The 15550-nt window shown below is 34.7% G+C and overlaps 1 protein-coding gene across 1 annotated transcript in view; it reads left to right on the forward strand.

Annotated features, from left to right (window-relative positions):
• ADAM10 (ADAM metallopeptidase domain 10) overlaps positions 1–10188 on the forward strand; it is a 50778-nt gene extending 40590 nt beyond the window's left edge. The window contains exons 9-16 of the mRNA XM_059824121.1: positions 1178–1341; positions 3023–3206; positions 4183–4333; positions 6718–6901; positions 8090–8198; positions 8495–8715; positions 9461–9587; positions 10067–10188. Coding sequence (XP_059680104.1) covers positions 1178–1341; positions 3023–3206; positions 4183–4333; positions 6718–6901; positions 8090–8198; positions 8495–8715; positions 9461–9587; positions 10067–10161 — 1235 coding nt within the window. The 3' untranslated portion in view covers positions 10162–10188. The remainder of the gene's footprint in view (positions 1–1177; positions 1342–3022; positions 3207–4182; positions 4334–6717; positions 6902–8089; positions 8199–8494; positions 8716–9460; positions 9588–10066) is intronic.
• Positions 10189–15550: the final 5362 nt, after the last annotated feature.

A 15550-nucleotide genomic window follows, 5' to 3' on the forward strand; every position in this document is an offset into this window, starting at 1 on the left:
ATTATAACCTCACTTCGCTTACTGCTGTACTTTCCTCTAAAGCACGTGTTGGTTGTAGAGTACTGGAGCATGTGGAAAACTGTTGTGGTATGACAGTCTCTCAGACTTTGATTTTAGGAGATTAAAATGCTCAAATAAGTATTAGTAGAGTATTCAGAGGAATAACAGATCTGTGGACCCATAAGCCCACCTTAGTGACTATGGAAGAACCATAGGAAAAATAATACATAGGTGGCCTATGTAAATAACAAACTGGGTCTGTGATGACTAATTTAGTGTATAGACTGAGCAAGCACAGGATGAATTGGAATGTGTATTCCGTAAATGCTGCTTCCAAAACTAAATTTAATTGAGAAAAATTAAGTTGCTTTGAGAGATTTTCTTCTTTAACGCACGTATTGATGTAGGTTAAATGGGATGTTTCACTAAAATGAAATTTTACTTCAGAAAGCAAGGAAACTTCTTTAGAGTGTTTTTTAGACGCCGTTTATGTTAGCAATAGAATAGCTGCACTTTGGAACACTGATAATGCCTCAGTACAAACTCAAGTTGTGGAAAAATTCAGTGAAATTAAATTCACAATTTTGAGACTTTTCCAAACAGTAAGTGTGATGCACTTGATTGTTGACCTTCTAAATATGGGTCTGATTAACCCACACACAAAAAGCATTTTCAGCTTTAGTTTGTACAGTGGAAAAATGAGTCACTTCTGCTGACAAGGATATATAGCTAATCTTAGGCATTTTATATAAATGCTCTTGCTCTGAGAGAGGATCTCCTGTGATTTTACTGTGGGGTTTTTTCCTTAGTGAAATCTAAAAGGGATGTAGATTGAGGCTACCTGTATTGGACATTGCACGCTGCTAGTCTTGTATTACAGGTATGATGAAACCAGGGCTTGTCTGTGCAGGGAAAGCCCAAAATAGCTCTTACTTAATAGCTATTCTAAACCAGCTAACTTCTTGTGTGAATGTACCCATTCAGTGCTGAGAGCATCAGTGTGGATAAATCTAATCTACTTTCGAAGTTGGGTTAATACTAATTACACAGAAGAAGTCTTAGTCCATAAGTGTCCACTGAGGGGGCAAGCTGTTTCTTGTTCTAAATGTCACTAGAAAAGTAACACAGTACTTCTTTTCCCAAAGGACTTAACTGTTGTACTTTTGTCTAAATGTAGGGAGCTCTGGTGGAATATGTGAGAAGAGCAAACTGTATTCCGATGGTAAGAAGAAGTCTTTGAACACTGGAATCATCACTGTTCAGAACTATGGCTCTCATGTTCCTCCCAAGGTTTCTCACATCACTTTTGCTCATGAGGTTGGGCATAACTTTGGTTCACCTGTGAGTATTAATATTGATCTGTTAACTCACTTTCAGCCATTTTGAAGAGTGTGATGTGTGAATGGAGTTTTTATTTCTTATAAACAAGGAAGATATGATCATGACTGGATGTGCATATGTGCATGCACATTGTACACAAACAAAAAACAGATTGCCAAACTAAGCCCCTTTTATGAGTATTTGACAACACTGGTACAACCGTGCATTTTGTGAATTGTTTATTTCTACTAGTTCAGTCTCTTATAAAGGGACTATATTATTATTCCCTTAAAACTTCCTTGATTTTTATTGAAGACTAGGGTCACACACATCTTTTAAATGTATTTTAGTTTATCCTAGAGAGGAGGAAGAATCAATGCAAAATTGATTAAGGTGACACTTTATTCAACAAGTGAAGATAGAACTGGCTCTTTTTTATGTTCAATTATTTATACTTACAAGTTTACCGAAGAAAATTGTGGAGAAGATTAAGATACCAAGAACAATATTTTAGAGCAGAATTGTCTCCCAATCATTTAGGGACATGATTTGTTTGTGGCAAGCTGAAAGCATGAGGGTTTTGGTTTAGCTGGAGATGAGAACAGTTTTCTGGTTTGGGTTTTTTATTTTTATTTTTAAACCTAAGTATATAGGCTTTCTACTTTTGAAGTAAAATGAAATCAAGATATGACAGGAATAATGAACTCTTCCAGAACAGATGTTCACATGTGAAATGCTTTCTTCATGTGCCTTGAAAATCCCTAACACCACTGCTCTGCGTTTTGCCTTCCAAGTATAACTGAAAATACGAGCATGTGAAACTGAAAAAGCAGTCCCACTGAGTGAAACATCTTTTGGATCAGCCTGCAAAATGGTTCTTTTAATTTTACTCTTTAAGTTGAGTTTGATCCAGAGAAACACATGAACGTATGTGTTCAGTTCTACCAAACTATAATAAATTATATAGTTCTCACAACTATGTTGAAAACCTTAAAGTTTACCTACTTTTGGAGGCGTAGGTTGTATTTCTGAAAGTTGGATGCATCAGAATGGCATTAGAGTTCCTCTTACACTTAATAACTTAGTATGTTATCAGTCGGCTAATTGCTACTAAGCCAACCTGTAATGCATTTAATTCATGATGCTGGATATTGTGTAGGTCTAGTCACCGGCTGACAGGAACAGACTTCTGCTCTATTCTGAAGATCTCTTTGTACCTCCCTCAAACCAAGCAAAAAGAATGTACTGCTGTTTCAGTTAACCCCTCCTGCTTTTATTCCACAGAATACTTGTTACCCTTTTGTGATCATAAAGCCACTCTTTTTAGGTGATGACAATTTTTTCAAGTCAGTATTCATTCCAGGACATGCACTTGGGGTATACATTTGCAAGAATGCAAGTAAGCTAAAAATTAAGAAATTAGATACTGGCTACTGTTGTCTGAAAGGTGGGGGGCGGGGGGGGGGGTGGAAACAACACCAAAACCCAACAACAAAAACCAAAACAAACCTTTGTTTTCTGGATACTTTTTGTATTCCAAGAAACCTTAGCATATAAGATGGTGTTTTGTTTTTATTAACCTTTTATTCTCCCTGTGTTAAGGTTACCAAATCCAGGTTACTTTTGCACATATATAAAAAGGATAGCAAGAAATTAGAGAAGCTGTCTTGCTGGAAATAGTTTTAAAATATTTGTTTTGCAGCATGATTCTGGAATGGAGTGCACTCCAGGAGAGTCCAAGAACTTGGGACAGAAAGAAAATGGCAATTATATTATGTATGCAAGAGCTACGTCAGGGGACAAACTTAACAACAACAAGTTTTCTATCTGTAGCATTCGAAATATCAGCCAAGTTCTTGAGAAAAAGAGAAATAATTGTTTTGTTGGTATGTATTTAGTCATTCTGAAAGAAGAATGGCTAAGCTAGTACTATTATGCTTAATTAGAAATGTATTTTATTAATTTTTATTTTACTTATTTATTGTACTGATTTTTTTTTTTATTAGTATTATTATTTTACTGAAAGATTCTGCAAGTAAAGAACTGAATTTGAGGTCAGGAGTAATGTGTCAAGTTCTGGGCTCCTTGGTACAGGAAAGACATGGACACACTGGAGTGAGTCCAGCAAAGGGCCACAAAAATTATTAAGGGATTGGAGCATCTGACATATGAGAGAGGCTGCGAGAGCTGAGACTGTTTAGTCTGGAGAAGGCTGGGGAGGGGGAGGCTCTTGTCTGCCTTCATAAATGCCTGGTGGGAGGGAGTAAAGAGAACAGGGCCAGACTGTTTTCAGTCATGCCCAGTGAATGGACAAGAGGTAAGGAGCATAAATTAAAATACATGAAATTCTATTTAAACATTTAAAAAAAAAAAAAAAAGATTTTGCAGGAATTTTCTTTCTGGAGTCTGTGATGTGTGAGCTCTCACAAATTTTGTGAGATTGTGCAGTGAGTAGGTTTGGGGTTTGGAGTAGTAGTAGTTCACCCCAGTACCATCAGCTTTTGCCTTAAGGTTCTCAAGACTCTGTTAAAGGAGTAGGAGTGCAAGAAAGGATGCCGCTCCATTGATAAGAGAAAAACTTCCTCTTATCGCTGTTAATTTCCTAGCCACACAAGAAACTCCCACTGTTATCAGCAGAAACCTTTTACTCCAAGGCTTAAAATTCTATGAATTGTAGGAATGACTAAGCTGGGTGGTAAGCAAATAATGCAAGTTGACTTGAGCCCTAGTCTGAAGTCCACCTTGACCAGGCATTTTCAGTCACAATTAGGTGGATGCTGTTGCAAGTCAATGTTAACATTTATGAATCTATTTGCATATTCTTTGCATGGCTTTGTACATAAATATATTGGCATTTTTCAGAGTCTGGTCAACCCATCTGTGGTAATGGACTGGTTGAACAAGGAGAACAGTGTGATTGTGGATACAGTGACCAGTGTAAAGATGAATGCTGTTATGATGCAAATCAATCAGAAGATAAAAAATGCAAGTTAAAACCAGGCAAATACTGCAGGTATTTTGCATGTCTGTTACAGTACACTTTAATTTTGGGTGTTTATTGGTAACTATAATTGGTATTTCAGAATCTGAATCTGTTTACCTGCATTATTCTTAAAGTATTTATTTTTGTTTAAAATGCCTTATACAATGAGTAAGAAGTTCATAAGCACAATTATGCTATGCAATTCTTGGTGCTAATTGTAGCTTGCTTTCCCTTAGATGACTGTTCTCTAGCTTTTGAAAGAACATAATATGGCACTGGATTGTATCAGTGATAACACATAGTTGCCTGCACTGAGTACTATGTGTTGAAATTCTGTTATCTTTATCGGAAATGTGTTGTGCAGAAGTCTTGCAAAAACTGTATGTTTCAGAAAAACATGACCAGGACGCTGTTTTTACAATAGGTACAGGAAAGTATTAATTGCCCAAAGGATAATGGAAGATATTATGAAATTGGATCCTATCCTAGTGCCATTTCTACAGCATTGCCTAGCTGGAAGATGACTGAAGTATATAGTTGATTGATTTCTTAAATTTTTTTAATATTTGTTTTATAAATTAAATTAAACTATGTTTTTAAGTTACCTTGTATCTTGGCAGAGTTGTGTACACAGTGATTAATAAGAGGAACTTTTAAAGATCATAAGACTTACAGTGAAGTAAGTCAACTTCTATCTTTTAGTTCTGTGAGTTAAGATACATGTTAAATTCTTACCTCATCTGAAAACGTAAGTAAACTTTTTTTTCACATGAAAGGCATGAACTTTTGTTCCTCTCTAGAGACAGACATAAATCTAATGTCTGGTTAGATTCTTAGCCAAAGATGAAGAGAAAATTACTATTATTTTTAAGTCTAAACCAGCTCAACTTGAATATAACATACACAATTTTGTTCTAATTAAACTTTCTTGCCCTAAAAATGATCTTTGTTATTCTGGGAGTGGAAGCAAAAGTAGCATCTACTGTTAAAATGTGTTTGACAGTGTAGACATGGTAGAAGGACAATCTCCTGGGAATTCATAGTTGCAATGATTTGGCATGTCTTTCCCCCTGCCCCTTGCAAATTCTTATTATTTCTGCCAAAATAAAGGCCTTGCACTGTCTTGTTTTATAACTGGTTTCTGAGTTTTTGTAGTTTATGTTGCACCTATGGTGAGGAGCTGTTTCCTTCTGACTACACCAGGTGCCACCGCCACCTCCTTTCTTTGCTGTCTTGTGTTGAGCTGACTGTAGTCTAGCTTTATGCCCTGCTGGAGCAGTTTTAACTATGAATTGCTGCATCATTTTTGCTTTAGGATTCCCTTTTTTCCAGTTCTATTGAGATTGAAAATTTTGCTGTACAAAGAGGCTTCCAAAGACATGTAAAGCAAATCCAAGTGTGGATCACATAAATAATGTGTTAAAGTAAATCTTAAGAAAACTGTGGTATCTATCCAGCTGCTTTACGTGTCTTTTTCATGTGTGATGTAAGGGATTTTTCTTACCATACAATAGTTTTGAAATAGAGAGATCCTGACCTGCAGAAGGTCTGTGCTATCATCCGATGTCCACTGAATTCCAGTGAGCACACTGTGCATAGTATTGAGATACAGAATAATTTGAGATGAGAACTCAGGAGGCTTAGCTTTAATCAATTAGTTACATATGTTTTATAACCTTCACTCTTCTGCTGCTTGTAATGGCATATGTACTCAAACACAGCTTGAGAAAGAGAGGTGATTATTTCCTGCTGTTTCACCAGTTTAATACTGGTGTACATAGCATAAGGGGCTCAGATGCTTTGATGTCTGTGACAGAAAGGAGCCCAAGTGTTTTGAGGGAACCAGTGAAGCTATATGACTTCTTTCACAAATCTTTCCTTCCCCCAAAACTTGTTTGTATGCTGATTGTGATTTCTGATATAAGATCTGACCTCTCTCCTTCCCTTTTCTTGTTTATTTAAACAATGTAAGCGGCATGGCTGTAGAAAGTAGGAAAAAAATTTCTCACATATGTTAATTGGTGACAGATAAATCTTGGCTTACTTATTATATTGAAACTGATACTATCAAACTAATCGGTTTTTCCTGAATTAATTTTGCCAACTTGCTAATTGGATGTTTTATATATGCAAACTTTGAAATGCTGTTGTTTTCTATATACTTTAATTTACAATGTGCTTGTACTGTTATTCTAATGTAATGCAAATAGTTGTTTAGTTGGTTACTACAATGACTAAGAAGTCTATATTCAGTGCAGTAACCTTCTGTTATCTTAAGGGGTGGAAAAAATTATTTTCAATTCACATTTTACTTAGCACAAATCAGAAATATGTTGAGTAGGTTTCAGGATGAATAGTTCTTCTGGAATCATTCATGCTTTTTCTTTACATCCATGTTTTCTGTTTATTTCTAGCCCTAGTCAAGGCCCCTGCTGTACTGCACAGTGTAATTTCAAACTGAGGACTGATAAGTGTCGAAATGATTCTGACTGTGCAAGAGAAGGAATGTGTAATGGTGTCAGTGCTCTCTGCCCAGCATCTGAGCCTAAACCAAACTTCACAGATTGCAACAGGCACACGCAAGTTTGCATAAATGGGGTATATTTTTTTTTTACAGTCATATGCAACTGCGGTTGTTTATTGCAAGGGACTGTATTATAAAGTGATACGGTTTCAGTACTTAATGAAGAAGAGTGTAAGATTAATCTCTTTTTCAGTAAAAATGTTTGATTTATTGGCTTCAGTCAAAATAACTGTGAAGGTACACCAAATATTAAGAAGCAGGTAACAAATATCAAGCCAGCTTTACTATTTGAGAAAGTTCCATTTAAAGTTTTTTGTAAAAATCAGGAATGTGAAAGTGTTTTACTTCCTAGTTCCATCTTCTCATTTTTCTTTAGTCTTGATCAAGTAATTTTGTTGCCTTAGAAAATTAATATGCTATCAATACATGTTGAATTTGGTTTAATGAAAATAAACCTCCAGCCATGTGCATGTAACATAGATGTGCAAGCGTATAGAATTACTCTGAACCGCCATTAGTTTCCTGGGTTAAAGATTCTATGGTAGTTGCTATGAAATATTGTTGGGGAGTCTCTTGTAAATTGATTTATGTTTACTTGGAAGCAGAAACAAGCAAAAGTCATCCTCTTAAAGAGGTGTAACTTGTGTTGCTGTAAGTCTGTTTTCTGCAGTCCAGGTTTTTAATCAAATGATAACTGTTGTAATAATCTTTCAGCTAATTTAGAGTCATATTAAAGGTAGAGGAATTGTCTTTATATAGTTATTTGATTTTGAAACAAGATTATAAATACACTGAATATTTTATTTGAATTTGAAGGGTCCTCCCCCAGTGGAATTAAAAACAGAGTATTCCCTGCCATTATTTTTTACTATTTTCCAACAGAAAATATTTTTTAAGACATCCTTTTCATTTATTTTCTTAACCATGGTTTTAAGTAATCATGTTTCAGTGTGAATTGCAGTGCTGTGAGTGCTTTGCAGGGTACTCTGAGGCCCTAAAAGAATATACATTGTTAAAAAATAAAATAGGGTAAATCACCTTCAAAAAACAAGATCAAATAAGCCTAAACACTGCAATTGAATAATTGTAATAAATTTTTTGTTTTATAAACTTTAGAAGAAATTCAAGATACTATTTTTATTGATAAGCATCTTTAGACCTACGATTATGCTTTCAGCTATTAAAAATTAATATCTTCCCTAATATCAGTGTGCTTAAAAGTGAAATTGATTCTTGTGTTCTCATGCTTTTGTCTCAAACAGCAATGTGCTGGCTCTATCTGTGAGAAGCATGGCTTGGAAGAATGTACATGTGCTAGTTCAGATGGCAAGGATGATAGAGAATTGTGTCATGTCTGCTGCATGAGAAAAAGTAAGATTTGTTTGAATTGTAAGCACAAATGTAGCAGTAGGTATCTGAGGAATCTTCTCACTGTGTTTATATTTTAGTTTTTGTTAACTTGAGTGTACTGCAATTTTGTTCATACTTAGTTTCAGATAGATATTGCATTGTATTTTGTAGGAAATAATATATTTTGGGGTTTTACAGATTAATGGAAACTTGAGATTTTTCAAAAGCATTTTGAACAATTGAACACCAAGGTATTAATGCACGTATGTTTTAATACAATAACGGTTTGATTAATCTGACTTGTATTCACTTTTCAGTGGACCCAGCTACTTGTGCAAGTACAGGCTCTAATCAGTGGGAGAAACACTTTGGTCGTAAAACTATTACTTTGCAACCTGGATCTCCTTGTAATGATTTCAAAGGCTACTGTGATGTGTTTATGAGGTGTCGGCTAGTAGATGCTGATGGCCCTCTAGCTAGATTAAAGAAAGCAATTTTTAATCCGGAGCTATATGAAAATATTGCAGAATGGATTGTGGTAAGTATTTTTTTATCTTACCAGTTAATAGAAAATTTTCTTTTTGATCAGTATTCACAGTTGGTAAGTGTTGCTGTATACATCCAGTGCTTCTGCATTCTTCAAAGTATAATCAGTCTTTGTTTTACTAGTTTTTCTATAAGCACCTTGAGTGCAGCGAAATACATTTGACAGATTGAAGGGAATGGAAACAAATAAGTAACAAATAAACAACTAAATACTTTGTGTTAATACCTCTATTCACTCTACTGGCTGTTTTGATGTTAATATTCACATTTTAAATTTACTGGGTTTTCCTGTTTTAACTCTTCATATTTGAATGTTCTGATTTCTTTTAAGGAAGTAAATGTATTGATCTCCAGCATTTCTTACTTTTATTGCACTAGATAACACTTTCCTAATAATAGACTGGGAGGAGAGCTACAATGAGACATCTTTATAGAGCCGCATAGTCAGTTTTGTGTAAGCTATTGATTGTTTTAGGCATATGTAGCTCTGTTGTAGTATATCTTCTGTGAAATACTCTTCTGATAATAGGATGAACCTGAAGTATTGGGGGGGGAGGGGGGGGGCGCGTGTAAGAACTTTGGGGACGTTTTTCTGTAAAATGTTATGGTCTTTTAAGTAATGTTTCAGAACAGCTTTTTGACTTTCAAAAGGCAAAGGAAAGCCATATTCAATGGTCACTGTCTCTTATGCATGTATGCCAGCCCCCCAAAAATCTTTTTTTTTTAAATGTTTTTAGGCTTATTGGTGGGCAGTGTTGCTTATGGGAATTGCCTTGATCATGTTAATGGCTGGTTTCATTAAGATATGCAGCGTTCATACGCCAAGCAGTAATCCAAAGTTGCCTCCTCATAAACCACTTCCAGGTGAGTAGAGCAGGTAATTAAATTTATAGAGAAATATTTTTATCTTCAACTATCTTCTTCTGAAGGAAGAATTCAGGTGTCCCAACCTATAGCACTTAGTCTGGCACTGTGAAACTACACATTTAATTAATGCCAGTGAAACAATTCATAAAAATGTAACTCTTGTCTTATTTTCCTATAATGTAATATGCATATCAAAAGAAAGCTTTGAAGACTTTTCTAAGTCAGAGTTCCTTTTATTTCCTATTCCATGCTACATTTTGTAAGAATCAGCCCGTTTAAGGAACTACTGTTGAGATAATAAAATGTATTCTGTGTATACTCCATGCAGTTAATCATCTATTTAAAACGTTGCAGGTCTGAATCTGAAGCCTTCCAGAAAAATAGCTGTATTTAATTTGCACAGCTAGGGCAACTTTTCTGGAAATAATTTCTTTTTTTAAATTAATTTTGTTAATGTGTATCTTGCTTTGAAACAGGCACTTTAAAAAGGAGGAGACCACCACAAACCACTCAGCCACCACAGCGGCAAAGGCCCCGAGAGAGTTATCAGATGGGACATATGAGACGTTGACTACAGCTTTTTGCCTTGGTTCTTCCTAGTGCCTACAATGGGAAAACTCACTCCAAAGAAAACCTAATAAGTCATTGTCCCCAGTCTAACTCAAAAATTGAGAAGGAAGAAAAAAATGCATGATATGCCCTCAAAACAAGTGGAAAAGGTTCATTTTTTAATGAGCAAATCTTCCAGCTCAAAAAGAAGAAAAGTGGTTTTTCTTGCATATTTTTAATTTCCTGGCACAAAGTCCTATAGTATCATGATTCTTTCCCCCTTCTGTGCTCTTCATTGCTGCATTTTTTTCACTTGCAGGCAAATATGGCTGTAGTAAAACTTTTACTCAAGAATTGAAAAAAAATAAAATATTTTTCAACTGCCAGAACAGGCTAGGAAGCTAGACCACCTCAGCATTGGAGACATTACTTGGCAATGTATATACATTGTTATATGCAGACATGTATTTCTAACGTACACCCGTACTTGTGTGCAATTGTAAACAAGAGAATTGCAATATGGATGTTTCTTTGTATTATAAAACTTTTCTGCTATTAATGAAGAAATTACTGTTTAATTGACATACTCAGGATAACAGAGGATGATGGTGTGTAATGGTCAAGGATCCTGTGATGCTTTACACAGCAATTTTGAATCAAATCAAACTTTTTTTATCATGATCAAAGTTGTTTCAAGCACTCATTTCATCTTTATCAAAAAGCTGCTACGACATAGCATACAAGATTGAATGGTCTTTTAAGAGATATAACAGGTGTTCTGCAAACTTTGCAAATGCCAGAATGTTTCAAAAAAAGTTTTATCTAAGTGTCTGATTTCTTGTAGCTCAGCATAAATATTTTTAATTTGTCTGATTATTCAGTTAAATAATGAATAGTTAGATGAAATATTTCCATGTTTTATTAGAAAATTCTGCCTGTTATTCAGCTTGTCTTAAAAATTGCAGCCAGTTTATTTGGGCTGTTCAGATATTCTTACAGTATGATAATTAAGTTCATGTTCTGAGGGATGTGGAAAGAAAGAAAAGCTGTAGGGTTTGTATTTTCTTTTTTATTTTATCAGATATTTGGATAACTTTTCAGCATGATACTGTTGAGCGATAACCACTAAGGTAGAGCGATATACCCAGCTGCTGTGGCAGAGTTAAAATTGTAGTTAGGACTACCAATCTTCCCACATTTTATAACAGTAGTGAAGTTCAACAGCACAATGTCCCATTCAAAAGTTTTTATTACGAATGTAAATAATTGGCATTTTTGAAAGAGGAAACAAAAGATGTCTTAAGGTGCTTACTGCTATGCAGGAGATGAAAGGGGGCATTATAACATGTTTAAGCTTGTGATCTATTTATTGCTTGTTTTCCAAAAGCACCAAGCTAATTAGAGATGCAAATGGCTATAATTTTCCTGGCTTTGCTTAGGAGAAAATTTACTAAGGGTTGGACAGGCTTCCTTTGTTTGTTTTGTGTTTTGTTTTTTAAGAGTATAAGGTTTACACAATCATTCTCATAATGTGACGCAAGCCAGCAAGGCCAAAAATGTTACAGAATATAATGGGATCTCTTCCTTGTAAACTTGTACAGTATGTGGTAACTTTTTCAAAATACAGCTTTTTGTACATGGTTTAGAGACAAATTTTGTACATGAAACCCCAAGTCCAATAGACTATATAAATAATTCTAAATGATCTTAACTAGTTAGAAGTGTATGTAGTTGCTTTTAAGTCATTTTAAATACATTTGTTTTAAGACTGTGCAAAGATTGGAAGTGGGTTTGCATTTCTAAAATGGTGACTTTTATTCAGCAAGAGTTCTTATAACTTCTTGAGTGTGGTAGACTTTGGAACATGTAAATTTTTTGCCTGTAATGTTATCCTGTGGTAGGATTTTGGCAGACAAATGCTGCCCTATTTTATTTTGAGTCTAAGTTAAATGTTTTCTGAAAACAGAAATGTGCACTGAACTCTCTACTGCAAGTCAAGATGTGGTAAAACTGAAAGGAAGTTCAAGACAATGAAATGGAATACTACTGTCGATTTCATGTCCACTGTGTTTTATACAGTATCTTTTTTTGTTCACTTTGGAAATTTTTACTAAAAATGCAAAAAATAAAGTATTGTGCAAAGATATGTAAGGTTTTTTTGAAACTTGAAATGCATTAATAAATAGACTTGATGAAATCATCTTCTGAAAATCCATTTGCTTTTTGAACCCTGAAAGCAAAAAGGAATACACAGATTCTCCTTCTACTTAATTTTTGGCTGTCAATGGAAAGGGGCTGTCATGCCACAAATTAATTCTACTATCTTTATGCTGTCAAAGTGCACCTACCAATTTTAACATCATACAGTTAAATGTAAGAATAAATGTTTTTGTGTAACCTTCTTAATGAAAAGCCCTAAAGTTACCTTTAAATTACTTGTATGATCACAGGAATAAAGCTTTCTGTGTTCTTATCTTCAAAATGGAAATGAGTTACTGGAAGGGGTATTCAATTCTGGCACCATCGCTACTGAATGATACCTTCTAAATATATTTTTGAACAGGAATATTGGAATTAACATGCAAGACTCTGAATGCACAACTGATGGATTAGACTTTTAGAAGGAGCAAATTCACTTTTTGCAAGGTGTTTTAAAAGTGCCAAGCTGGATCTCTCTGGTTTTGTGTGTGTTGTATAGTTGATTTAAGTGATAAGACTGCTTTTAAAAGCCAAGTCTTGTCAGCTTGTCTTTCATTCTTAGGGCTGTTTGTTGAGAACATAGCTAAATAGCACTGTCAGGGCAAAAGGTATTAAAAGAAGATCTGTTGGAGCAGAGCACTTCTGCAAATCAGTGTCATAGGTGCCTAATAGATTTGGTGGTGGTTGCATTTAAATTTCTGATTAGGAGTGCAAACCAGGGGAGTAGAAATAACGCCTAAGTATCTAAAATACAAATTCTGTGTGTTTTTTAAAATGTGTTTGGGGGAAACAAATAACTACATAAATAGCTGTGATTTTTTTTCTAACTAATATTTGACTTAATAATCCCTAGTTGTAGCTACTCATTTATTCATCTTGTATTTCTTAATGTTTTAGTCATTAAATGTATACATTCACCTCTGGTGTAGAAGCATGTATAGTTAGAATGGTGTGAATGTGAGAAGGGCATCAAACTCCATTTAAGCTATAAAACTGTATACCATAGAGATTATAAGTATATATAGTTTGCCTTTTAATTAATGTTCCAGTATTTCTTGCAGGAAGAAGACACAAAAAAGAAGAGATTTTTACTTCTGAATATTAGAGGCTCATTATTACAGAGAGGTGATTAAAAGGGCAGCAGTCATTATGTTGTTCTAAGCTGTGCTTGCTCTGACAGGAGTAGGTTCCTGATGGCTTTCAAGGTCTCGATTCAGTTTGGAGGGAGACAGGAATAATGCCAATGACCACAAAGTAAGGCACCGCTATAGGCACTTGCAGTTGTACGTATGACTTCAGTATTATGTTCGGGCATTGTAAGACTTTGAGTATGCTGCAACTTGGGCTTTATTTAATTTTTATATCAGAAATTAGTGTAATGGCTATCAAAACACAGGGACAGGACATATGATTTTTGAAAAATTACATCAGAATACATATCTTAATATCTGCAAGAGTTCAAATACTGAATGTTCTTTTAATTTTCCTATTTTACTTTTAAAAAGTTTTCAGATTGTCTTACCTAGCTTGTTTCAGTTGAACTGGAAAATGTTTTTTTTCCCAGAAACTTTAAAGTCCTCAAACTGCAGTATCCCTGTTACTTGAGTTTCAGCACACTGTAGACATCTCTGACCTTTTTTCCACCTGCTTTTCCTGAACTGATGTTTTGAAGCTTTCACCTAAAGTTTAGATTCCTTTATCAGCCTTCTTACCAAGTAAGTGATAGTAACGTGAAAGAAATGCCCATTTTAATGTCTAAAATATTTCTAAGTGTGTTAGTATGCGTAACTACAAAAAAATCATGACTTGAAAGGCTCCATGAATATGTATGTTTTACATCATACAAATCTCATTAAAAGCTGTCTTGCCAGCTCACTAGTGCTTTTTTTCAGGTGTAGTAAAACACTAACATTGTAGTTTCTGCACTGGAGAAGAAGCACAGTCTGGTTCTTTCTAGACTTTGTCTCTTGCTCTGTCATCTTTCAGTATCTTTTGAACAAAGCCTTTTTTGAGGAATTGGGGGTAGGATTTGGTTCAGGAAGCTTACAAAGTTCATAGCTTAGAAAGTTGGTGATAACCAATGTTGTAGATGCAATTCCAATGACAGTATTTAAATTCTTCTATAAATAGACAAGTATTTTATAAACAAAACAACCCTAAACATGTTAGTCACAGATCTTTAGCTTTTTCCAGAAGCAAAAATTGAATTCTAGAAACAATCTAGGGAGATGCATAATTTGTGTTAGCCACACACATACTTCTCTTCTGTCTCATTTTTCGTTGTGCTTTGGAATACTAAAATGGCCACATTGTCATTTTTAGCTTGTGTGTCATTCTTCAGGAAATGGTCCAATTTCACTTCATGCCTCTAAATATGCTGTCAGTTGGTCTCTAGCAATTGATTCTCTCCAGTGGATTATAGCTACTACAAATGTTTTGGGGGAAGGAAAAAAAAAAAAAAACAAAACCAACACAAACAAAACCCACCAAAAGAACCAAACCAACCATCATCTAAGAGTCTGGTGCTTACCTAACTCTTTCAGGGATACTTTTTGCTGAAATGTCCCTCTCCTATGTGTGCTCCTGATTTGACTTTTGGCTATTGTATTTAGGTGAGTGACTGTAATATGTTCTGTGTTTTATATAAAAAAGCTTTAATAAAATAATTATATTAGGAAATTTAAGTATTGGGGATAGCAACCTGAAGCATGGAATTACTCAAATTGTAATTTTTGACATAGAAGATGGAAATACTTTTTGTTTAAAAAAACAATTTGCTTAATTGAGTAACATCTTTTAAAGCACAAACCTTGGTTTTCAGTGAAGATCTAAAGATTCTTTTACATGAAGTTTCTGTCTAAATCTATAAATATTGCTCCTAATCAAGATTCTACTCCAAGTAGCCATTTTAAATACCAGATCAGCTTCTGAAACTTACACCTCAGGAAGGGCAACCATTCTTAACTGAAAAGTAAGTATCCTTCAGTTCCTATCACATTTAGTCAGCCTTTCTGTTTCTGTATTGAATATTCCTGTTTGTTTAAAGGAATGGTAGTTATTGAAACCAGCTTTTAGAAGTTAGAAGTTAATATTCTGAATGGTCAGTAAAGATGGTTGCATTCAACATTTGATTGCTGTTTGTTGCTTGCAGAATTGCCAGTTCTGCTTGACTTGTTCATTTGTCATGCTTTTTAAATGAATCTCACTTTAAT

Source organism: Gavia stellata, chromosome 13 (genome assembly GCF_030936135.1).
Source record: "Gavia stellata isolate bGavSte3 chromosome 13, bGavSte3.hap2, whole genome shotgun sequence".
Lineage (NCBI taxonomy): Eukaryota > Metazoa > Chordata > Aves > Gaviiformes > Gaviidae > Gavia > Gavia stellata.